This window comes from Protomyctophum bolini (genome assembly GCF_963924005.1).
Source record: "Protomyctophum bolini genome assembly, chromosome: 14".
In the NCBI taxonomy this organism is placed as follows: Eukaryota; Metazoa; Chordata; class Actinopteri; order Myctophiformes; family Myctophidae; genus Protomyctophum; species Protomyctophum bolini.
The window spans coordinates 29,850,096-29,875,648 of record NC_137875.1 but is presented as its reverse complement, the minus strand read 5'-3'; the positions used below and the strand labels follow the sequence as shown (position 1 = coordinate 29,875,648).

Here is a 25,553-nt window from a genome sequence, read left to right as displayed (position 1 = left end):
ATATTTGGACGGTCTAGAATAGAAACTACAACTTGGCAGTGATGGCTGGCCTGATCAAGAAAAAATGAAGGACCACAGGTCTGGACGACATGGCGCTGGTGGTGTCTCAGAAATTGAATTTAATTAATTCTGCATGAGTCCCTGAGGATTCTTTTACAGACTTAAAACAAGCGCTTCCTAAATAATCTCATATGACAAGTTAACAACTGAGCCTGTGGTCAGTGGGCTCACGGATGCTAACTTGCATATTATGTTGAGCAATTTTCATAATTGGCCCTTAATGTGACCATACCATTAAAAGAAATATATCACATTTTCAGTTAATAAATGCTGGGGACCCATACTCAACATTTCTGACATAAACATACGCAATCCTACTGATATGTCTATAATATAGACATATCAGTAGGATCGCAGGGTCCGACTTGTGAGGGCGATGTAGTTTTGTAAAACCACCAACCGACTTTCAACCCAATCTGCAAATCACTTGGGGCCTCTGCAATACACGCAGCTATGGGCATAGTGGCCAGAACAGTAATTTATATAATTTTTTATACAATTATGCTTTCTAACATTAGCCTCGTGTAGCCATACTAAAATTGCCTCAGGCAATATGCCCTGCAAAGGCAGATAACATACGATATGAAAATAAATCTTAATGTTGGCTGTCTAACTTAGATGAAGCAAAGGTTTATGTATGCAAATGAAATTGATTGGCTACTTGAAATTTTCTGCTTTGAGATAAATGACTACAATTACTGTTTCATTGTGACAGAATTATGCAATAAATGCATTTAACAGTCAAAGTGAATATTTCTTTATAGCCACATATAGTCAGGATGATGAGTCTCGAGTCTCCACAATTCAGCTGGTACAAACATAACAATGACAGATCAAAAAAAAAAACAAAAAAACTTGAAAGTGAAAATAAGACTATGAAATAGTTTTAACCAAACATACTTTTTTCCCCTTTAAAGAATAAATCAGTAGCCGTACTGAAATGAGATTTTCAGTACTAGTAATTGAGTAATAGTTGAAGTGCTAGAGGGATTATACAGCAATATTCTCTGCAGTAACACCCAACATTTGTTGATAATGGAATAGCCATCATTCACTTGAGTGAATGATATATATGACCATCACTCTCTCCAGGAAATCGATTACCAATTCAACCCTATCCATGCTACATGAATAAAACGGTACACATTTTCTGATCTAAATCTCCGTTGGACAAGTAGAGTAGACTACTTAAGGAGGATCTATGCTGCAGAATTGGAGTGCATATTTGCATATGACATTTTATCAATATAAAAAACATGAAAAACTGAGTGGGGTGTGATTTTATTTGGTCCCCCATGGCAGGAACTCTATAGTGGAAAAAAAAGGGGAGTTCCTTGCAATATGAGAAATTGTTCATCCTATAATTGTCCCACGTGTGGTAAAAACACTTCTCTACCATTGCATGTGTCTATCAGAAAGGCATCCGTTCTGATAAGCTGAAGTTCCGTTGATATCCACAAAGTCACAGAAAACAGCATCCTGTTTGGTCTGCAATGTGCATTGAGCACTGTTGCATTTTTGTAGTGCTGCTGTGCCAGGATTCAACCACAAAGTTTCATGGCAGTGTCCGTCGCTCCGTCCATGTGAATAAAGGTTTAGCCATGGTCAGAATTTGGTTAAACACCAGTTTGTCACATCACAAAGAGCTGCTCTCTGCTTGGTTATTGCCTGTTCCCATAGTGATGCTCTGCTTTTCATTCAGTGTCTTGACGACAATTGCTGCAGGAGACTGGAGTACCTTCCGTGAAAGCCTCATTCTGCCATCTGTTGGGTCTCGTCCAAAGTACTTGACCTGTCGGCGGTGGTCCAGATAGAGAGAAGGAGTTCACACAAAAATAATGGGAAATAGGTGGTTAAATAGTTGAAGTCAAGAAGTTGTACTTATTGGGCCATTTTTTAAGTGACTGACTGATGACATACCTGTATTTCCTGTCCAACTTCTAAACCCAAAGCACTTGGATGTTTAATCTAAAAAAAAGACAAAAGGCATATCCATAGGTTAAATAATTGCTAAGCTATGCTCAAACATCAACTACAGAAATTAATATTGTGTCACGTTAAAAAAAAATCTCACTAAACTAAATAAATTGATAAATAAAAGCAGAGTGCGATTTCTTAACCCATTTCATATACCACAGACATACACATACATATGCACCAGACAACCGTCTAAAATCGATCTAGTTTGTTTTAATCAATTTATTTATACTGTATGCCAGGTGTTGTTGCCACATATGCAATGCCCCTAGCACTGTCACAGACACACAGATTTACTAACCCGTTTGTTGTCCAACTGGGAGTTGTGGAGCAAGACAGCACTCATATTAGGATAGAGTTTCACCATCACACCAATGTCCCTGGAAGTAAAGGGGAGAGAGGGCTTAGGAACTGTTTAAATACATGGGATGTCATTTGCAAAGATGATACCGAATAGGAAATTATATCTCACTGTTGCAAACCTGAATCAACAATGGGTCTCATTTGTGGAAGTGAGTCAAACTAAATTGTGTACATTTTAAGGAGGATTTACAGTACACATTGTTCAGTATTCATTAAACTTGTATTTTCATTGGGTGTCTGGGGGGACTGGGATAGGGCTAGGACAAGATGGGGGGGAAAGAGAATTTACGATACATGCCATCCGAGCTGCTGTCATAGCTCTTAGTCAGGAATCAACACATGGCATTCCGTCCAATGCAAATTTCCATATGTCTACTCTTGGTGTCTGTGCACCATATTGGTAGCTCACACATATGAAATTGTATTTTTCATCAGGGTAAAATTATCTTACACCTGGTTGGGGCCACACTTGATAAATGAGAGATAAACGAGAGACACCATTGTACAATGCTAGTTTACCTTATTTCCGTGATGGTGGCAGTGTAGACGGCACCAAACTCTAGCTGCAGATCTTGCTGCAAAAGAAACACGCATGCACAAAAATAAAGGTTAGGAGTATGTATACATGTTCAGATGACCCATCAGAGGGTTTTGTACATAGTAGCACTGACAAGGTTTAGTTACTAGCCTTGTATACCACCTCAACTTCAGAAGGTTTATGAAGTGTTAAACTACTAAAATTTGAATCAGCCAGGGATCCCTGGCTTTTGCTCTTGAGCAGACTCACATCATCTTTGCAGATCTCGTTGATAAATTCCTGAGCTTCATTCATGGCTCCTGGTGTTGGAGCAAAAACACGGAACGTTTCCTCGTCCACTTGGCTTATCGTAACACCTGGACAATGACAAAATATTTGTTAAAATATTACAGTGGCTATATAATAAAAAAAAACGTTTTTGTTTAATATTGGCTTATTCTATCGACTGGAAAATCGGTTACAAATTACAATGTTACAGTGCTATAAAACATATTGGATATTGGCTTATTTATATGCAACAGTTTGTAAATACATCAAAGATCCATTTCTACTGGATGAAGCCTTGGCCTGGAAGAGAGGTCATCAGGTGGTCTCCAACCTTCTTAGAGTGTTTCAACCCTCAACCACTACACTCTCCAGTTGGCGGGTCAGCAGTGATTGGCCAAACACAATTAGCTTGAAGTCAAGGCTCTAGTCGCTGTACAAAGACTCGGATTGTACGGACACAAATTGTCCCCCAAATGATTCCTACAGCCTCATGATCAAAAGTACTGGCTGATTTCTAAATTAGTGCAGAGTGTTACCTGTTTCTGCTTGTAGTCTGCGGAGATTATAGCCCCCTGGGCCAACAAAACGTGCTCTTCTGGAGACCGGCACCCGAACATTCTCTACAGAAAATATTAAAAGAGCCAAACACACCAGATCAGAATAAAAATACAATAGAAATAATACAATCTTTCAATTTCAAACCAGGCAGGTAGGTTGGATTTTGACAAGATACTTGAGAAAAGTGGCACTCAACAAGATGACCTGTGTATGCAGTATGCACCTATAGAAGTTATGCGCATGCATAAAGTGAATGGCAAATTGAGTGGCAAAGTGAGTTTAACGTCGTTTAACATTGTTTAATACAATCAGATAGGACTTTTCTGTTTGGATGTACAGTATGGGCTGTCAAGGCCAGAAAGTAGTTTTTTTGACACTCAGTAGGCATTCCTACATAACTTCCGGGTATGATGATGATGTCACGCGCATACCCTCTATTGGTTTGTCTCTACAAAACCTTCATACAGTCAGAGCATATCATCTTCAGGCCTTAAGACTAAAAAATCACACCCATCTGAAGTGAGGGGCGCTAATATAAAAGTCTAACTCATGTTAATATGGTGATGTAATGGTGATGTAAAACAAACGGTGACAAAACAAACATTAAATTATCTTTGTTATAATGGCATTTCATGTTTGTTAGGGACAAGATGACGTGCATTTTCCCTTCATTGTCAATAGCGTTTTTAAAACAAACATTGAACTAAAAACAAACATTAAACCTGTATATAGCGCCCATCAAAAATAAGACCAGTCTGAAGTGAGTGGTGCTGTACTGTACTGTACAAACCCTCCTCCCTGGCCTGTGTGTGTTAGGCTGCACAACAGTGACACCTGGTGGTCAACAAACGCTATTTCTCTCACTCACACACACACACACACACACACACACACACACACACACACACACACACACACACACACACACACACACACACACACACACACACACACACACACACACACACGGCTTACCAACAAGCGGCCCATTTTTCTTCCTGTTAGCCCTGGGTTTGGCTATAGTTTTACTCATAATCCCTAGGATCTCCCTCTTTGCAGCTGGAGCAGGGTCAGTTTGATACAGATGAGAATTGGGGACAAAAATTACATATGGTACAAATTCAGCTGATGAGAGAACATCCAAACGGGAAGCATGCACATCTCAAAAAATGTTGACGGGTGCAGGACAAAAATATACATGAAAGAAGGTAGGAAGTCCACACACCGTTCTTTAGCTCCCAGTAGTTTATTAGGAATCAATGGTCAGGAATCAACGTTTCGACCCCTCCAGGTCTTCATCAGGAATGATTGAAGACCCTGAGGGGTCCAAACGTTGATTCCTGACCATTGATTCCTAATAAACTACTGGGAGCTTAAGAACAGTGTGCGGACTTCCTACCTTCCTTCTACAAATTCAGCTGATAGCACTAGCCTATTTAGAAAAACACAAATACGGTCATTTCAGTTTCACATGAGTTCTCATCAGGCCCGAAAATTAAGTCCCCGGCCCTAACTGGGCCCTCATCTTTCAAAGTTTCATTGCCATTGGTGCTTACCTGTGGCCTGCTGGATTGCCTCCATGACTACTTTCAGAGGCAAGCCTGGAATCTTTACATCAGCCTAAAAGTTAGACGTAAGAATGAAATCAACAAATCATATACACAAGTCTTGAATTTGCATGGTCTGAGAGCAAAGCTATGAGTGTCCACACAGTACCTGTAAGGCATTGATGCCTCTGGCTGTTCCTGACAATTTGAAGTCCATGTCTCCAAGGTAATCCTCTATTCCCTGTTTATAAAAAAAATAATCAACCCATATTCAGAAAACCTCAGAATAGAAGTTAGTTTCAGTTGCAGTAGCACCCCTTCTTCTAGATTTTGGGGAAACTACTGCAACAAAGAGTTTAATTTAATTAAATATATACAATACTCAAACATGAATTTGTCTTTCTGCCATTTCAAAACATGTACATGGGTACAATCTCAGCCAAGCCATGTGTACCAGAATGTCAGTCAGTAATCTGTAGTCTTGGATCTCAGCAGGTTTGTCTGGGTTGGGCTTAGAGATGAGACCAATGGCTACACCTGCCACAGCAGAGGATATGGGCACACCTGGAGACATACAATAGGGCATTTTATCCACCAGAAGTTTGAGTTGTTATGTATACCTCACAGCACTGCACTAGACTTAACATAATGTTTATGCTTTGAATGATGACGTATAAAATATCAGTCAGTAGCTTAGTATAGAAAATTGTGAAAGTGTAAAAATCTTACAAAAATCAGGGCGATTTCACTGTATTCTGGACAACTCACCCCGGTGCTTGCCTGTTTTTCCGCCCGGAATTTTCCCCAGTGAGGGGGATAACTTAGTAATATGCTATTGGCTGTTTGTATTCTTTTTGAAAAAATATAAAAAAGATACTCCTGTGGAAAGGCTATATACCACGTCATACGCATAAAAAAACCCAGCAGACCACAGTACTTTTCAACTTACATATACATAAGTTAACTGTTAGCTAACCAATATTGAAACATATCGTAATTACGTCACCATTGACGGCCAGTTATAACCCGACTTTAGTATTTCATTCCAATGTTTTACAGATAGGCGTACAGAAAACCTATGATAGAGTCATGGAGAGGTTTCACTGGCCAGGCGCAAAACACGCTATTGAAGAGTTATGTAGAAGTTGCCCAGTCTGCCAACTCGGCCCAGCGCAACCCATTGATCCCTGTAATTGAAGTTCCATTGTCACGTATAGCGATGGACATAGTGGGGCTGCTGCCCAAGAATATACTGGTGGTGATTGTCGATTATGCCACCCGGTACCCCCGAGGCCATCCGGGGTATAACTGGATGGCCTCGGGGTACCTGTCGATGGTGACGTAATTAGGATATGTTTCAGTGTTGGGGGAATTAAAGGTAATGTCTGTATGTATACATGCATGCAATCTGAAACCTATCTTTATTACGTCATCATCAAAAAAGTTATAACCCGGCATTGATACATATCTTAATTACATCACCATCAACATCTAGTATATACCTCCGAGCATACACATAAAAAGTAATTGCACGCTCTGTCAAATGGTACCTCGTCAGATAATCCCCACATAGCCTACAACAACTTCTGTGAACCGATTTCACTGTAGTAGCTTTTCATAAATTATATTTGTACTTGGGCTGTCTGCTGTCATGAAAGTTTATAGTTAGAGAAAGTTCCGGGAGGAAAATGGAAAAGTGGTGAGTTGTCCCGTTACCTCTCTCAGTACCGTATATGTCATTACTTGTGTCAGTGCATCATTGAGTCTACACTGTACCTGCATCCATCAGAGCCAAGCTGCCTGCACATGCTGAGGCCATCGACGAAGATCCTGAGGGGAAGACAGGAGGAAGAGATGGAGTAATGGCAGAATGGGAATAAAGACAAAAATAGCCATATGTGTGTGTGTGTGTGTGTGTGTGTGTGTGTGTGTGTGTGTGTGTGTGTGTGTGTGTGTGTGGAGGGGACAGAGGGAGGGGTCAAAAGACGGATAACGAAAGAGAGAAAGAGGCAGAGCTTGCAGGTTGTAAACTGTGTGTAATCCCACAGGACAGTTGAATTACACAGTTGGAAACCTCTGCTCTCATGTCCAGGAGGCAGGTCTTAATAACTCACCGTTTGACTCCAACACCTCAGCGGTCACCCTGATTGTGAAAGGGAAGTCTTTTGGAATTATCGATCTCAGCGACTTCTCTGCCAGGGCGCCTGGCGAAAAGAACAAACAAATGCAAACACAAACAATATATCAAAGAGCCAGGTGTTGTAGAAATAATGGCTGGGTGGATATGAAACACAAACAGAAGAAAATGTTTGACAAGTTTAACAAAACACAAACAAACCATGTCCAAGCTCTCTCCTGTTAATTCCCCCCACCTTGCCCACCTCATTGGTAGCATATGGAGGGAACTGAAATCAGAAGAAAAAGGAAAAGTTCAATTTATGTGGGATCATACTCATACAGTAACACTTAAGGGCGGGAACCCCTTTTGGTGTTAGCATTATGATATGCTTTAGCGATTAAAAATAGCAATGTACAAACTCATAGCACGCCACTGAGTGGCGCGCTACGAGCTTGTAGGTCTACTATTTATTTTTAATCGAAGAACGACTGACATAGAAACATAGCTTTTTCAGAAAACTGTCAGGATGTAGAAGAAAATGTGACAGTGCATATGAAAAACAGGGTTGTCCTACTCACTTCATAATGGAGCATGAAGTTTTTGTCTTTGATGCCACTGTAAAAAAAGAAGAAGAAAAAAGATATATAGCTGACTTTCGCCAAGGTGTTATATATCAGGGCTTTCTGTCCATAGAATTACAAGGATGCTTAGGTAATTCAAGTAAACCCTTAGTAATTAGTGTCAAACACATTTTACAGCTAATTAGAAAATGATTTTTGTAACCCTTTATTTCACCCGGTGTCAATTGTCTAGTGTAATCCTGGGCGCTACACTCCCACAGGGGTTCCATAGAGTACATACAAATCATCAACATCACACATAATATGAATATGATTTGAAGCATGTTGTATAACTTTACCTCAGAGCTGTGGTAATGATATCCGTTTTAACACTGGATTCCAAGGAATCAAATGTTACACTGCACAGCACCTACACAACAAGAGAAGGTGAGGAAAAATGTACTGTTGCTAGGCAGTTTCTAGGCCGGGTGATCCACGTGGTTGCTAGGGTGTTACTGTATTCAACATTCGCAAGGCTGTTGCTAGGTCCTGCGAGTAAATCTGATTACTAGTAATAAATAGAGTGGGTAAGACCAACTAGCCAACCATCATCCACAGTGTGGCAGTGGAGATTGTGGACACATACAGGTTACTAGGTGTACAGTGTACACTTGAACAAAACACTGAGCTGGTCTGATAAAGCAAATGCTGGCAATTTCTTTGCTCGTCTGTATTGTACTGGTACTATACAGTGTTTATCAGTTTTTTGTTCTTGGGCTAAGTTGGAGGTTTGTCTGCATCAGTTGCTGTCCTACACGCCTTTTCATGACAAGATCATGATTCTGTATTGATAACGGCAAGGCTACTTGCTACACGAGTACATCTGATTCATTGTAATCAATATATAGGGAAGTAACAGATTAACGAGATGATTTGGGTAACCTTGTCTTTACACTCTAAAGTCTAAATGATAGTATAAAATATATACTATGTTAATGAAGAATTATGATAAATTATTAATATAATACCTACATCTATGTAGGTATTAGGTAATATGATATATTATATCCATGAATATATAGACTACTGTTTAATGTTCTATTTAAGTGTCATGATCAGTGGTCATGTTGAAAATGTTTCTTGCGACTTGGAAGGTTGATCAAACGTTGTACTTGCACATGTACCTGTGTTTGTCCTCTCTGAAATAGAGCTGAGCCATGGAGTGGACTGAAGAGGTCCACATCACAGGAGATGTCCCTCAAAGCAGTTAGCTCTCTCCCATCACACCTAACAGAATTGCATGCGCACACAAGCAAGCACATTTCTATGACATGATGACTCGCTATCTTTCTCAATATCTTATCAGAACAGAGATGGACTATACATTGACGTTTCCAACCACTTTCTGGCCATTGTTTGCACTTTGTTTATTATCTGCTAGCTACATTGACTTGTACTAGCCTTGCCTTGTGCTTACCTCCTGTACTCGTTGAGCACCAGATTTCGGAAGATTTCTTTGGACACTGTGTTGAAGGATTCAATGTAGTCAAAGGGCTCTGCCTGAGGGAATCTCTCTGCACAGCACAAAGGAGATGCATGACGATTAGATTACATACTCTGCAACCTAGAAATCAACCAACTCAAAGAAGGGGTGTCAAATTTCCAACCACAGTCGAAGATGTGTTTGGAATCAGTGTGGAGCTTTTGGCATGTTCATTCTAGGGGTGTGTATTGGCATATTAATGAGGTATTACACTGACGTGGCTTCTACTTAACTTAAGAATTGTCCTATCATTTGTACAAAAATCAATAGTGGTGCAGAGTGGCAAGCCTGAAATTAACAAATACAAATAGGTCTCAACACATTTATAGACCACCAGGCTTCAAATTATAACCATAATAAATAACCTATAAGAATGTTACCCATCATGTTTTGTATGTTGTGACCAGTGTTGTCAAGTAACTAAAGTAATAAATAACTTTCAGTAATATTACTTTTTCCAGTAACTAGTAACGTAACTAGTTACTTTCACATTTCGAGTAATAATATTACATTAACTTTTTTCCAAAAGTAACATGTTGCTATTTTCATGAGCCTCTGTGGAAATGTGGGTTTGAATGTTTATTTATAATGGTAGACTGGGTTGGGGTGGAGTTGCTTTGAAAATGCAAAGTCAGACTTTTAGGGACAAAAGATACAATTGCTGGGGGCGAGGGGAAAAAAAGTAATAAGTAACTAGTTACTTTTGGTAGGGGGTAATAAGTAGTGTGACTATAGAACTTTTTTTAAAAGTAATAAGTAATAATTTACTGTTTAAGAATAACTTTGACAACACTAACTTGTGACCAAATACAATGACAGCATGCGTGCCTTTCATTGTAAAGCGCTTTGAGCACTTGGAAAAGCGCTATAAAAATGCAATTCATCATTTAATAATACAATTGTACCTTTTAGGATTTCCTCTGTTTCAAGTCTAATCTTGTTGATGGCATCATCTCGAGAAATCTGACAAGAGGAGAGAGAAGTTAGTCTTTTAAATTAGTTTCCTAAACATGTCAGACCAAATAACACAATAAAAATCGGTTATTGTCTCCGCCAGGTCAGATGGCTGTTTTTGAGAGAAGCTAATCTCAGGCACCGCTGGACTGACATTTTGGACGCACTCCCAGTAGGCAAAGGAGTCATGAATGCATCGTCCAAATGCTGTGAAACTTTGAACACACTATCAGTAAGCCGAGAAATTGGCCTCATTTCCCTGGATTCCTCAGTTCATGATGCAATTGTAGTCATGCCAGACTATATTGCCAGTTTCCACCATTTAGCATTTTCTTCAAAAACACTTTTCCCCTCGGTAGGTACAAAAATCGTGGGATAAAAAGCACAGTAGACTTGGGGAAAGTGCCAGAGCCAAAAGGAAACCAATTTTCTTTTTTTATATAGCAAGCTTTTGGTCATAGACCTTCAAATGTTCAAAGCTCACACAAATCAAATCAGTGCACAATATCTCTTGAGTCATGTAATCAAGATGTATCAGTCAAAATGTTCATATTTTGTTCTGTATTTTGGCTGGACTTCCAACCAGTGGCGACGACTACGGGGGTGCCTGGTAGCTGGAGCACCCCTGAACAACATACTGTAGGAACACAAATTAGCACGCCTGAGCTTCCCTCTCCTATGACTATGATTTTGTCATGTAGTCAAACCTTTACGGACACAGGCACAGGCATTCAAATGCTAATTTGGTGGCGTTTTTTTAAACCTGCCAGGTAGAGTATAAAAGCTGCAGTACAGTAGCCTTTCTTTCTCACTTGTCTACAATGAAGTTGTAAGAAGTATTCGCTCCTGCTTCCAACATTTTGCGGGCCTTGGGTCCGCAATATATATATATATATATATATATATATATATATATATATATATATATATATATATATATATATACACACACACACACACACACACACACATCGGTATATATATATATATAAAAATGACTCACCTTGTCATGGGTAAAATTTGTAAAAACAGCATAGATCCTTTCAGAGGCTGACCTGTAAGATAAAATAAATAAATCACACCCGTGTGAAGTGAGGGGCACTCTTATCATACATCATCTCATTCCGGCCAATCACAATTTGCTGATCATGTTTACACATTTTTTAAATATCAGAAAATATAAACAATGCATAAGTGCCCTGTCCCTTGATTAAACTTAAAAAGTAACATGTCTTGTCTTGTGGCTGGTCCACCACCAGGTACTGGTGGTAAAAATCGAATGAATCTTAAATTAATCTCCTCCTGGGATTATGTCAAATTAACATTTAATCATCCACTACATCTAGTTTTCCCAAAGAAACCCCACAACCCTTTGCACCATCCTGTGCCCCTGTCACCAATACCAAATCTGTGTGGTAAAAACAACAATCTTACTGGCGTGTGTGTAACACCATGTCAGCCGGTGGGGAGAAGATCTTGACCGGGGTGCGCTTGGAGACTTTCTGCTCACGTGCCAGCTTCTGGATTGCATGGATTATCTGCTGTGTATGCTTGACTCCCACCTTGACAGCACGGCAGAAGTCCGGCTGCATGACATTTTCCCCCGACGCCTCAATCATCACTGGCAGGACAGACAAACATAACCATTTTACTGGTCTCAACATGCACTGTCTACTGTCTGTCATGACCAGGGCTCGACGCTTAGCATTTTTCCAAGTAGCACGTGTGCGCCTAAGTTGAAAAATCTAGTAGCACACAAATTATTTTAGGAGCACGATGAAAAATGATGTATTTTTAAGGGGCGCTAGCCCCTCCTATATACAGCCTTTGTCCCCACACATCTCAAAATGAGCCATTGACGATCAACAGAGAAATTTCGTCAAAATTCTGCTAAATATGACATAAATTAAACGCCATTGACATTGAAGGGAAAATGTATGTCATATGTAAACGAGCAAATCAGCTAATCAATCACAGGCAACAGGCATTCTGATTGGCCAGTATGAGATGATATCTGATGTATGATGACAAGAGCGCCCATCACTTAACATGGGTGTGATTTTTCTTTAATGAAGTGATATGAGGTAGGGGTGGAAATAATGTCAAAATATTATATCACTATCTTTTCAGCAATTATCACAAAATAGTGATATTCATCATATCATTGTTATGTTTGTTTTCATATAATATATATAATCAATTTGTTTTATGCTAATACTTTGTAGATAGATCGATAGTAGCTCTGTTCCATTCCATACCTCTAATACGTGCAACACATTAGAGCTATGGACCAGAGCTAGATAGATAATATGTTGCTCATGGATGGATAGACAGGCTATCCGTTTTTATCCTGCTGTTCTATCATGTTAGTGTGACATTCAGACAGTGCAGAGGCTGCTCGATGGTGAATTAGTATTGTAACGTTCTCCTTGGATTTGACTGACTGACTGATATTAATACGGTAATCCAGCCAGTTCGGTCATTCGCATTATCATTTACGCTGGGCACACGCTTTTGTAAGCAAACGCTAAACAAGGGTTGTTTTTGATAAACATCAATCCGTCCACTCCATGTGTGTGCGCGCGCGTGCGTGCACGGCTGCACGCTGTTTCACACGCGTTTGGTTAAAAGTAAGATACGTTTGAACTTTGAACATTACAAACAAACTTTGCAAGCAATTCCTTCTGAATCTGTGCTATCATGCTAATGCTATCCCGTTGAGTTCGCTCTGACTTCTTTTCTGTCTACTGACAGGGAAGAGCACGGAGCAGCAACACAGGGAGGGGAGGGGCGGTGGGAGCAAAGGGGACAGATCTTCAAATGAACGTTGTTAGCTTGTAGCTCTTCTCTTTTTGGCGAACGACACCGCCGTTCAGAAATATAAATTTAGGTATAGAACCACGACTATAGAATGTGCACTTGCTGTAGACAGAGACTTGTCTTTATCACGATTGAATGGTCAAATCCTGTAGTCGCACCTGTGCTACAAATTTAATTTTACAACTCGCACAGTGATATTTTTAGTCGCAAATGCGAGTACCTAGTCGCACTGTCGAGCCCTGGTCATGACCAGTCTCTTGTCAAATGGAAACAGAAGGAAATAGATGCAGTATGTTTATGGTTCCAAGTCTGTGTACCGACTCACCCACTTGACTGCCGGGGGATCCAGCTATCACGAGGTTGAGAATGCTGGAAGTCATCTCCTTCCTTGTGGGGTTGACCAACAACTCTCCATCTATTAAGCCCACGCGCACCGCACCTGAAACACACACACACACACACACACACACACACACACACAGCAGGAAACGTATTAACTACGCACAGGGTGAATTCATTACTATTTGACAGACAACAAACAGAGTTGTATTCATTATCAACACTATCTGACTCCGTTCCTCACCAATTGGTCCATCCCAGGGAATGTCAGAGAGGGCCAGAGCTGCAGAAGCTGTTAGGAAACAGAAGGTTAATTTTAGCATAAAAGTTCCACAGAGTATAATACTATTAAGAAGACATGGACAGCTGAGACTGGACTCACCTCCATTAATGGCCAAAACATCTGGATCATTAACGCCGTCCACAGCCAGCAGGTTACATAGAATCTGCAGTGTAGAAGAATATGTGCCAATTGAAGAAAAAAAGCATTCTCAAATGAATAAATCGAAATGTGTCGAATCAGGAAAATGTACTACCAATTAAGTGTAGTTTCTGTTAAACTGACCTGGGTGTCATAGAAGTAACCTGCAGGGAAAAGAGGTCTTATTGCCCTATCTGAAAAAAGAAAAACACAAAAGAATAAGATAGTTAAAGAATTTGAAAGTATGAATGCCATTACACGCACACAACTTCCCCGATTACTGAAAACAATCAGGGTGTAACAAGTCTGTAAAAAAGGTGATTAATTAAACGTAAATATTGTGTGTTTGAGCAACAAACTATATGTGTTAATCGACTTACACATACTGTGATCAAGACCTTATCCTCATTAAGATAATTAGAGTGAGTGGTACAAGACCATTTACATAATCAGCGCACTAACCTAGACAGGACATGATTAAATTATTTCTGTGCACTATCTTATGGAGACCAACAAGTGCTGGAGCTGTGGAGCCTGTGTTCATTATCATACCAATGAGTCTGCTAGTAAGGATCTCATTGTCGGTGGTGCCCATCTCTCGTCTCAGGTGGTTTGTGGGAATTCTGCCAGCAGCAGCTGCCTTCTGCCTGTAATCCACCTGTTATTCAGAGCAATCATCATCAGAGACAAGTTCCCTAAATGCTTCATAGCACTAGGACTGCAAAATATATCATTTATTTTAATGAGGGTGATACAAACTTGTATATTGGGCACGTGACAAAGGGCTATAATACCATCTGTATTAATGACATTATCACACACCATGTAACCCATGCTCTGCATACAAATATAAAGATGTAATCCATGCTCTGCATACAAATATAAAGATGTAATCCATGCTCTGCATACAAATATAAAGATGTAATCCATGCTCTGCATACAAATATAAAGATCCAGGGGCTGATTAGTAGTGCAGCAACCACCTAAGAAGCTGACAACATCCACATTCAACTCCAGCTGGACCTGTGTTGCATGTGCTGAACTCATCACATTTGTGATGACGGCTATGGTTTTTAGCCCAAGGAGTGTTTTTCAAGCAAAACTAATGCTTGGAATGGATTCAGAATCATGAAAAAACCCTAGTTTGACATGTCACATGCTACTTAAAGCATAATGACATTTAGAAAATGTTGGCTTATATAGGTTATTAATGGGGCCATCTTGGATTAACCCATTTAGGCCTGACCTCGAAATTTAAAAAAAAAGTCTTCTAAATCCTCCAGTTTTCTGAAATATTTTCTCGATTTTACAAAAATAGCAGACCTACAAGCTTGTGTGAGCTTGTAGATCTGCTATTTTCAATAGCTAAATTATAACATAATGTTTAAAACACCAAAAAGGGGTTCCCGCCCCAAAATGGGTTAAGGCAAATTTAGGGTATTAGCAGTGAGCAGATCAGGATAGATTTGTTATCCTGGCTAGTAGACCTAATTTCCTGTCGGAATCAGTTGAGAAACAATAATCCAATTTTGTCCAACCTCTGGTATTTAATTACCTGACTAATAAATAAATGGAAAACACAACAAAACAATGATGAAGTAAATGCTATGGTGAATAGGAGAGTACATCAGCTGTGGCAATACTTCAATAACGAAATAAGTTAACCTCTGTAAAAGGAAGGTACTGTATGGCAATATCAACCAAATTCTCATGATACATTCTTTTCATATCATGCTGCCCTATTTAGCAATGACATCCTCAATCATACAAAAACACATTTTGCTGTTGTTGTTTTTGTCTCTTTTATACTTTTTCAAGACTTTTTTTTCATAGTATGATGATCTCCTTTAGTGCTGTAACTAATGTTTATCTAAAGAGAGAAATTGATATTGACTACACTAAGTCCACGATCTCATTCTGAAATGGAGGACAACATGGTGTCTGTGAACGTACCACTAGAGGCATGAACTGAGTGGCAGATGGTTTTGTCTTGCTGACAGCGGTCACCATCACTGAGGTGTCACCCAGCTGCAGAGAGAGAAAGAAGAAGCACATTTGAATCATAAAGCATTTATGCAAGACAAAAACACCAGCACTCACATTTGTTCTTGGCCAGTTCACTCTCATACGAGTAAGACGCGCGAACGCGGGAAGCGAACGCACTCAGCTCCATATATGGGCACAAAAGGGGCCAGGTCCACAACAAACAAATCACTGGCCCCTTTTGTGCCCATATATGGAGCTGAGTGGACCTGGCCCCTTTTGTGCCCATATATGGAGCTGAGTGATTGCTGATGCAACACACTCCATATTTGGATAGCGGGACAGACACACAGACACACAGACATGATCTGCTAGGTCTCATAGTAAGTGCTCACTGCTTTCGCAAAAAGAGACTTCATTCTCAATGTGGTTTCATTCTGGTTAAATAAATGTAAAAAAATGAAAGTAATGTTACCTGGATAACTGCAGCTCCATCTGCAAATCTGGCAAACTTCCCCACGGAGATATCCATTTTCCTAAAACAGAAAACGCCACACATGACATTAAATTTGGACACGGCAATAGGTCTACTCCACTCATTATTACTAGAGCGGTGCCCGTTGGGCACTGGCCTACTTGGAACGATGCAAGTTCGAAATGCATGCCCCACCCAGTTATTATGGCCTTGTCCCTTTTATGCCCATATATGGAGTTCTTTGTCTATGGCTTGCAGATGCCAGAACAACAAAGAGGATAACCCAAACTTGCCATACAGCTGCAATATTGGGTAGTTTATCGTCTCACCAAATATGGCGGCTAATCCGCATCCACACAGCACTTGTCATCACGGGCTGCAGAATCTTATAACAAAGCCTGAGCTACAGTAACCAGTAAAATACTCAGTATTAATTACTCATAAAAACTCCATTTGTAACAGAGTGTACAGTGTTAAACTCACCAACATTGCAGCTGTAGGGAAAGCTTGAATTATCCTCTTTCAAACTGCATTTGTTTCATAAAGATTTTGCCCATGTGCCACTTGCCCAAATGTAGCCCCTCTCGGAACCCCCTGGGTCAGCCCAATCCGAACCGAACCGGGCTGACCTGTAGGGTCTCTGTGCGGTGATGTGTTTTCGTATGGAAATGATGGAACGCGGAAGCCGTTAAGTATTTTTAATCTATGTTTGACCGATTTGGAAGCTTTGATTCCTCTCTTCCTTCTTTGTTTATTTACCGTTTATTGTACCGCCTCCCGCTGTGCGGTTGGCTTGTGCGTCGCTACGTTCCTGCCTCTGATCTGCTCTGTCATAGCTATAGCCACTAGCTAGCCAGATAGGCGGTACAATGAGGTGTCAATAAACAAGGAAGGAAGAGATGAATCCAAGCTTCCAAATCGGTCAAACATAGATTAAAAATACTTAACGGCTTCCGCGACACAGGAGATATTCGCAGCAGTATTTATAGGTACTTATAGTTCACACATTCAGAAGCCCTCACACGAAAAAAAAGTCCTCAAAGAGCGCAGATTGACTTATCCGAAGGTGTTAAGTTTATTTATGTGTGCGTACCCGGTGGCAGGGTGGAGGTGGAATAGGACCCCATGCTCTGGGTCAAAAAAATGTCAGAAACTTCAGTAGCATTGGGTTCTGCTTGTAGGGCTACATTGGGTTCTGACTTGTGGGGCTAGCCCAAATGCTGATGCTAATGCTTGGAATGGATTCAGCATTATGAAAACCCCCTACCCCTATGTCACATGTAGCCCCACAAGCAGAACCCAAATGTAGTTTCTGACACTTTTATGACTTTACCCATTGGGTCCTGGTTCACGCTGGGCTGCCACCAGTTACGCACACACAAATACAATGTAAACACGTAAGGAGAAAAGATTCTGCGCGGTTTTACGATGTTTTTTCCTGTGTTGGCTTACGAATGTGCGAACTATAAGTACCTTACATACCTCTGAGAAAATCTCCTGTGTCGCGGAAGCCGTTGAGTATTTTTAATCTATGTTTGATTAAAAATGTCACTTCTTCCTACCTTGTTTATTGACACCTCATTGTACCGCCTATCTGGCTAGCTAGTGGTGCTATAGCTATGACGTAGCCGGCACAAGCCAACCGCACATCGGGAGGCGGTACAATAAACGGTAAATAAACAAGAGGAAATCAAAGCGACATTTTTAATCAAACATGGATTAAAAATACTTAACGGCTTCCGCGACACAGGAGATATTCTCAGAGGTATGTCAGGTACTTATAGTTCGCACATTCGGAAACCATAACAGGAAAAAACGTAGTAATACCGCGCAGACCGACTAAACGAGGAGTTTCAACAATCCGCTTTCCAACAATCGCATTAGAAAATGTTGTAATGTCCAGGAACCCTACGCAAAGCTAGGTCCAATCATAAAAGCTTTTGGAGGGTTCCGAGAGGGGCTATGTCACATGCTACTTATAGCATGATGACATTTTTCCTTACAGGTATATAGGTTGTTAATGGTATGGTCACATATTATGCCAATTATGAATATTGCTGAGTCAACATACGACAGTTTCTAGATGCTGAGTGGGGACCCATACTCCAAATGTCTAACATAAAACGTTAGGGTACTCAGTCACTACTCAAAATGCCAGGGTTCATATTCTGGCAAGTGGACTAAGGGGTCCTTGGTCTGCAAATGGTTCAAGACCCCTGTGCGTTGTGAAAGAATCATTCTACCACAGGTCGTTTCGAGGAAGCAATCTGATTGGTTGAAACAGCCTTCTAGCCGTGGGTTAAACCAGCACTGTTCACCACCTAATCAAAACAAAGAATTCAGCTGCTATGTTCTCCCAGAGCGCTAGCAAACTCGGTGGCTAGGCTAGCTAGTTTCTTGGGAAGGTTGTGGTCGTAGTGACTACATCTGTCATTAAAAATATATATTCTTTCAGCGATTTTAATAGTTTTAAGGGTAACTGTGGTAGAATTGCAATATTACACTCGAGGGTGTGGGTTAACGTGATTATTGCCACTTCAGTGATGCTTGCGGAACTCGACTCCGTCTCGTTCCTGACCGCATCACTGTGGTGGCAATAATCACGTTAACCCACACCCTCTCGTGTAATATTGCTTAAATCAAACAGAGCTAAACAGAAAACGGCAGTAGGCAATGAAAGATGATGTCAACTCACCTTTCTCCCAAGTCCACGACGACGTTTCGCAGAGTTCCATGCCTGCTGTACACACTCTGGTGACATAAACGGATACCTAAACGAACCAGTGACGGCCCGAGTCGCAGCAAATGCATAATGTATGTTTTAAATACAAATATTCTTCTGGGAACTGTTTGCCTTTAGAATGTGTTCAATTTCGTGCGCATGGGGGCTTCCATGACAGTCACAGTTCAACAAGTACAACGAGAAGCTGGTCCTCTGATTGGATGACACTGTGTGCACCTTCAAAAGGGATCCCCATACGTCGTCCTCACGCAACGGTAGGTCCGTTTTATCCTAGTCTACTTTATTGTAGTCGTAGAGATTAATTGTAAAGCCTATATTATTTGTATGTGACCAAATGGACACTAATAATACTTTTGGATTAATAACCAATACAGTTATAGACTACACCACTCTCAATTACAGGGTGAGACTGAGAGACCCGAATTCAATATTACTCTTCTCTAATCCTAGAGGCTTTTGTATGTACAAATACTTTTAGCCTACTATTACCATTAGCATTCATCAGGTTTGTACTATAACTTGACCGGGAGGGCAATAATGACACTTCCCATAGTAGAAATAATAATTATTATTAAACCCTTGTTATATATTCTCCGACTATGCTTGTCACGACTCACGAATCACGATGACTAAACCAGTTAGATCTATCCATACTGTATATGGTTCTACCACATCTATCTGATATCAGCACTAGGTCGGCTCGGGCCAAATATTTGGGCTATATGACATATGACATGTCTAGTAGACATGTCCTATGTCATATAGCCCAACGTCCTAGTCGGATATCCCCATATATGGGGGCTAAATATCCAATGACTACTCAGATCCAACAACATGACTGGAAGTGAGAGTCTTTGTTACAATAATAATAATAATCATTATTATTATTGTTATTATTATTATTATAACGGTGGATGCACCTGGGACGTATCCTCAATATGTATCCCAAGGTCATCAGGGTTTCAGGTCTTGCAACATCATACCCCTCAGTGACCCAGCCGGGGTGATCAAGTCCCGACTAAGTCCCAGTAGCTACCTGTATGGCATTTCCCAGTCCTCTGCCAGGAATGGGAGGTAGATCAATCTAGCGCGTGGAAGGACTAGGCTCTGTTGGTTGACTCCTGTCTGGGCCCCTCCTACGTCTCACCAGGTCCACTCCTGCTCTCACCATGGGTCCAGGACCTCTGTGCGGCGAAAACTAGAGTTCTCAACAGGCCCAAAGATTAAGGCCCAGCCTTCATCAAACCCTGTACACTCAAGAGAATGTCCTCTCTTAAAATGGAATAGTAATAACAATAATATTAATAATAATGCTGCACACTAAATGGCAAGTGGTTGGTATTCAGTATTCACCCACGCTTTTAGTTGCTATAGTGGATTGGATGATTGCACTCACACAGTAATAAGGAAAAAACCACAACACACTTTATTAATTATACACTCAGTGTTAGGGAACTCAGTAGCGTTATGGGGTACTGTAGTAGGCTACCTCTCACAGCCAAGACAGAACTTGTCATTGAAGACAATCTCAATGCAGTGAGATATCGGGATGAGATTCTGGGGCTAGTGGCGATCCCATATTTTCAGAATCTGGGACCTGGGAAACACTCGCCCCCACAGAGGGCTGCTTTTGGATCTTCCATCTGCTACTGAGTGTAATTAATTTACCACTCAGTGTTATGGAACTCAACTATTGCATGCTATCACCTGTGTTGATCCTCTAGATGGCAGTGCATAACCATTAAAGAAGCAACTATAGTTATTTTTAGTCAACTTTGCCCTAGTTCAGGAAAATATATGGAAATTGGCTATAAGCAATACAGGTATACAAGAAGGTCTACATAACATGGAAACATATATGTTTAACTACACAGTTCCTAACAAATAATAATGAATTGTTGCATACCTCACCTTCCTTTGAGAATGTGAGTGTCAAATATTTGGACAGGTTATTGTTCATGGAACAACAGAGACTTGACATTGAGAGAGATTTTGACAGAAACAGTTGGGGGGTGTACATATCATTTTGTATAGGATGATACTGAAAGATACTCACTTTCTTCTATTTTCACTCTTCTTCCCCCTTTTCTCGTTATCCTACAGCAAACAGTGAAAAAAGCTGATTTACTGTAGATCTGCTGTTTTTGAAAACGCTGAAATGTATTTGTGGAAAGTTATTGAAATATTTTTGAAAACATTCACCTAATGACATACCCAAAATAGGGATGACCGTTTTAAAGTGGTTAAGCCCCTCATGTGGACACAGTATGCGATTGTCATTGATTGGTCGATTTTTATGGGTAGTTAAAGTAATCTGGCTTCCTGTGTATCTCTCTCACAGGGGTATTAATAACCCTTCCTGCCCAGTGTGTGGACAGACAGTGGGGTGGTGGAGGGTGAGAGGGAGGGAGGTTCAGCTTGGCCTGGTTCCCAGCGGTGCTGTGAGACCTCCAGCTGTTCTCTCCTCTCCTTGGTGCCGGATGCCGAGGATGGCTCAGGATCTCTGGATCTGGGTCAGCAGAGAGAGGGAGGGAGGAGGACTCCAGTTACTTTACCACCGCACTGTAAAACCCTGAGTATTAATGTACAAATGTGCAATTGACTGCTCTCTCTCTCTCTCTCTCTCTCGCTCTCTCTCTCTCACACACACACACACACACACACACACACACACACACACACACACACACACACACACACACACACACACATAGTTACACATGTTTCTCTGTCAACTGGGCCAGACGGACATTTAATATATTCCAGAAGACGGAATATGACATGATCATATTCATACATGATATGTCTACAACAACAACGGCTATTACTACCTACATGATTAACACTACCATTATATGCTACTGACACACCACAACAGTAATGGTTATGTGAAACTTATATTCCAAAGGCATGAGCTCTACCGACTGAGCTACCCCGACACAATCATGCCAGTATCTACTGACCATGACACTGACATGGCCCTGTCACATCAGGCCCCTCTCACAGCGCTGTGTGTGTGTGACAGGGATGTCATGATACTGGTCAGTGTGTCTCCACAGCATGGTCAGTATCATGTCACATGTCGGTATCATGTCATTATCATGTCACATGATACTGTCCCACAGGTTGAGAATCACTGTTTTAAAGTGATTGCATCAGGGAAGGATTCAGCTTTGTGTTACAGTAGCCCTCCCTGGGAGAGCACCATTATAGCCTTTATTAGAGTACCAGTAATGTTAACAGGGATTAATGGCAGTGTCACTTTACCCATACTCAATCTTGGCAACGTCTGAACGGAAACGGAGAGATGCCACACATATACTTGGTGTACGGGTAAACATTGTGAATGTGTATATTGGTGTACACAATGAGTGGCTGCTGGCAAATCTGAATGAATGAATGAATTAGATGTGTGTCAGTATTGATAGGAAGTGGGCAGGATTTATTTAACACTCGTCAGATCAAATAGGAGTGTGTGGCTGACTACAGGGTCACCCAGTGTGAAGCCCGCTAGCATGACTCTGTCATAGGCTTTATTTGAGCTCCAAGACTCAAATTCAGACAGCAGGGAAATCCAATTTGTTTCTCAAATCTGCCAGTGTCCACAGTTATTTGCATGTGATCAGATCAAAATCAATTTCTGTATTCAGACATTGTCAACCTATTGCATTGGTTGCTGTGGTAACGTAATGACATACTGTAGGTGTAAGTAAAGCTTATATACTCTGTCATACGAAAGTCCCCAGCTGTCCTGTGGTTAGATTGTCCACTGCGTGGCAGTTGGCACTCAAAATCAAGGCTCGGATTGGGGGTAGTCCCTTCGACATAATAGGCCTACTGTTGGGTTCAACTTAAAGGTTGTTATTCAAATCAGATTGATTTGAAAAGTCTAACTGAAAATTATCCCTGGAGAAAATAAAACACAACTACTGTAAATTCAAAGTCTGTGACTGATTAAGCATGTTTAACCAACATGGGCTCAATTGTTCAGGTAAGTTCAGTACCAGTCATTCCTTAGATTCAGAAGATGTGAACATGTCAATGCATTGAAATTTGACACCAGTATGATCTGTGCTGGTGCCGCCTTTGTTTGACATTAAATAAATCTGTGCTAAAGGCAGAGTAATAAAATTCTCAGCTTTAATCAGTTCAAAAAGTTCACAACAAATGTAATACCTTCAGAAGGGAAACTTTCCATTAGAGATTGGGTGCTTATATGGATTTATACATTCCTTTGCCTAATTAAACGTATTGGCAATCAAATTGCTCTCTGGATAAACACCTTTTGTTATTATTTGGATTGAACTCAACAGATACAAATGGAAAATAAACAAATGCAAAAAATAAAAATACAAAATTAAATGTAAACCAGGTTTTTAATTAATTTTACTTTGCTCTAAATGTAGTGTCTTGAAGCACTACAGCATGGTAAACAGTGTAAATTAGCACAATTCAAAAACCTCAAAAAACCGTCTGAGTTAAACAGATGTTATAAAGATGTAACCAACCGGCCAACCAAGAACCCCCCATAAATATCATGTCCACGTCCCATTTAACAAAGGCTCACAAATGAGCAACAATCCTCTTAGAGGAAAACAAAAGGCTGATGTCGTCTCAGCGACAGCACACACACACACACACACACTCACACACACACACACACACAACAGCAAAACATAGACAAAAAATATAGAATAAAAGGAAAAATAATAGCCAATTATGTTCCCATGGTATTAAAGGTGCTATACAATTGGGATGATATGCACATAACTGCAAAAACTAAACTCCTGCCATGGCCAAACACTTTGTTTTCCTTTTTTACTTAAACGCAACTTATGAGCAATGGACGCTGATACTGATGCCTCAAGTAGCATTTATCAGACCTTCATTCATAATCCGTTCGATTCACATTCTTTCCCACAAGTCAGTGGGGCACCAGAATAAATGGTGCGCACTCCTCCAGAACCTAGCCCTGTTCTACAGGCCTCTATGGAGATTTATTTTGACACATATTCTGTGTTTTTTTTTCTCCACAAAAACTCTGCTCAGACTGTATATATAATATATTTATATATAAACAAATATATGGGGACTATAGGGAGGAAAAACAGAACGAGGAAGGAAGCAAATAATAAAACAAAATAAAGAAACCCATAATGGTTAAGTTGTCCCAACTGTAGCAACCTCTTCATGCAGATTTTGGGATGGGCCATGATAAACCAAACAGGAACGCAAGCAAGCCTAGATCGTTTCTGGAAAGATATTACACAAAAAAGGTCTCCATAGAAAACGCATATTATGTAAAAAGGGCCACAGGGTGACACGGTTAATCATTTACATAGTATTGGCATTGTTTTGGTCGACAAACATCCAAATGGGACTCCAGTCCCTCGCTCTCCTCCTCTCAGCTTGTGTTAAGTTTACTGTGGTTAGGGTTTTATTTAGCTGTGTGGAGGACTGTACAGTTGAGCTGGCTGCTCAGTCACACATTTCCTCGGGGATCTCGTGGGGGTTGAGGATGCCAGGGACAGACATCTGTATCTTATGTTTCTCTTCCTGGGCTTGACGGAGAGATGCCTCTCGCTCTTCCAGGAACAGGTCTGTGGTGTCCTCGCCTGCAAACTCCTGCAGGTGGAGAGCAATGTATATATAACTGGTTAATCTAGGCTGGCTGAATGAATGTATCCCAACATCCCCACTTACAAACTCATTACATATTAATATACTGGATAAACATCACACATAAAGAACAGTTAAGGTGTAAATCTCTCCTGATATGATGAACACAAAGAGACGATTTTTCCACCTTATTGTCTGCACCAGGCCGAAGGCGTGGCTGAGACTATTTTGTCCCTTTTCTGTGTCCAGCTCATCTCCGTTGGACCAATCGGCGTGAAACTGTGCACACAAACTCACTGGAGTCCAGAGCAGAACCTCTGCCTGAACATTTTCACATTGGCTTATTATAAAAATGAATTAAATAGAAAAAATAAAGAAAAATGCTATTACTCCTCCAGATTTTGTCCAAACAGTGTGTACTTATGGTTTAGACTGTTTTGTGCTGATAGTGTTGACTTATACTGTTTTGTATCTCTACAGTCATGTTATCAATACGGACCAGTCAAAAATCTTATCCTGATTGGCTAAGATTGATTTCTACATCCTGGCCTCCGAAGGAGCACATTTTTCTCATTAATATTCTGTTCTGATGAACGCCTTGGCTTTAACTCAGTGGAGCTGGCTCCATACCCCAGGAGTTGTATTCAGACAATGAGCAGAGAGACCA

The 25,553-nt window shown here is 40.6% G+C and overlaps 2 protein-coding genes across 9 annotated transcripts in view; both read right to left on the bottom strand.

The window, feature by feature from the left end:
* Positions 1 to 661: 661 nt before the first annotated feature.
* Positions 662 to 19,422, bottom strand: pnpt1 (polyribonucleotide nucleotidyltransferase 1). Its single transcript, XM_080781868.1, has 28 exons — positions 19,220 to 19,422; positions 16,525 to 16,585; positions 16,020 to 16,094; positions 14,619 to 14,724; positions 14,211 to 14,260; positions 14,028 to 14,091; positions 13,890 to 13,937; positions 13,632 to 13,745; positions 11,921 to 12,107; positions 11,490 to 11,541; positions 10,438 to 10,495; positions 9,467 to 9,563; positions 9,174 to 9,276; positions 8,349 to 8,419; positions 8,008 to 8,044; positions 7,649 to 7,715; positions 7,425 to 7,514; positions 7,087 to 7,140; positions 5,765 to 5,874; positions 5,480 to 5,551; positions 5,320 to 5,383; positions 4,739 to 4,822; positions 3,742 to 3,825; positions 3,188 to 3,294; positions 2,920 to 2,975; positions 2,339 to 2,417; positions 1,981 to 2,028; positions 662 to 1,852 (listed from the first exon to the last, which is right to left on the bottom strand). The coding sequence occupies exons 1-28, from the start codon at positions 19,333 to 19,335 to the stop codon at positions 1,697 to 1,699; spliced, it is 2,310 nt and encodes a 769-aa protein (XP_080637994.1). The 5' UTR covers positions 19,336 to 19,422; the 3' UTR covers positions 662 to 1,696.
* A 3,968-nt stretch (positions 19,423 to 23,390) lies between these two features.
* Positions 23,391 to 25,553, bottom strand: part of xpo1b (exportin 1 b) — a 33,409-nt gene continuing 31,246 nt past the window's right edge. For all 8 annotated transcript variants that reach the window (XM_080781630.1, XM_080781631.1, XM_080781635.1 and 5 more), the window contains one exon: positions 23,391 to 24,892. In XM_080781630.1, the coding sequence (XP_080637756.1) occupies positions 24,746 to 24,892 (147 nt within the window). In that variant the 3' untranslated portion in view covers positions 23,391 to 24,745. The remainder of the gene's footprint in view (positions 24,893 to 25,553) is intronic.

Coding starts and splice junctions, on each gene's coding strand:
- pnpt1 (XM_080781868.1), bottom strand. CDS start 19,335: ATGCATTTGCTGCGACTCGGGCCGTCACTGGTTCGTTTAGGTATCCGT. Junction 14,261..14,618: donor CCTTACTAGCAGACTCATTG/GTATGATAATGA, acceptor TTCTTTTTTCAG/ATAGGGCAATAAGACCTCTT. Junction 3,826..4,738: donor GAAAAATGGGCCGCTTGTTG/GTAAGCCGTGTG, acceptor TATTTTCTGTAG/AGAATGTTCGGGTGCCGGTC.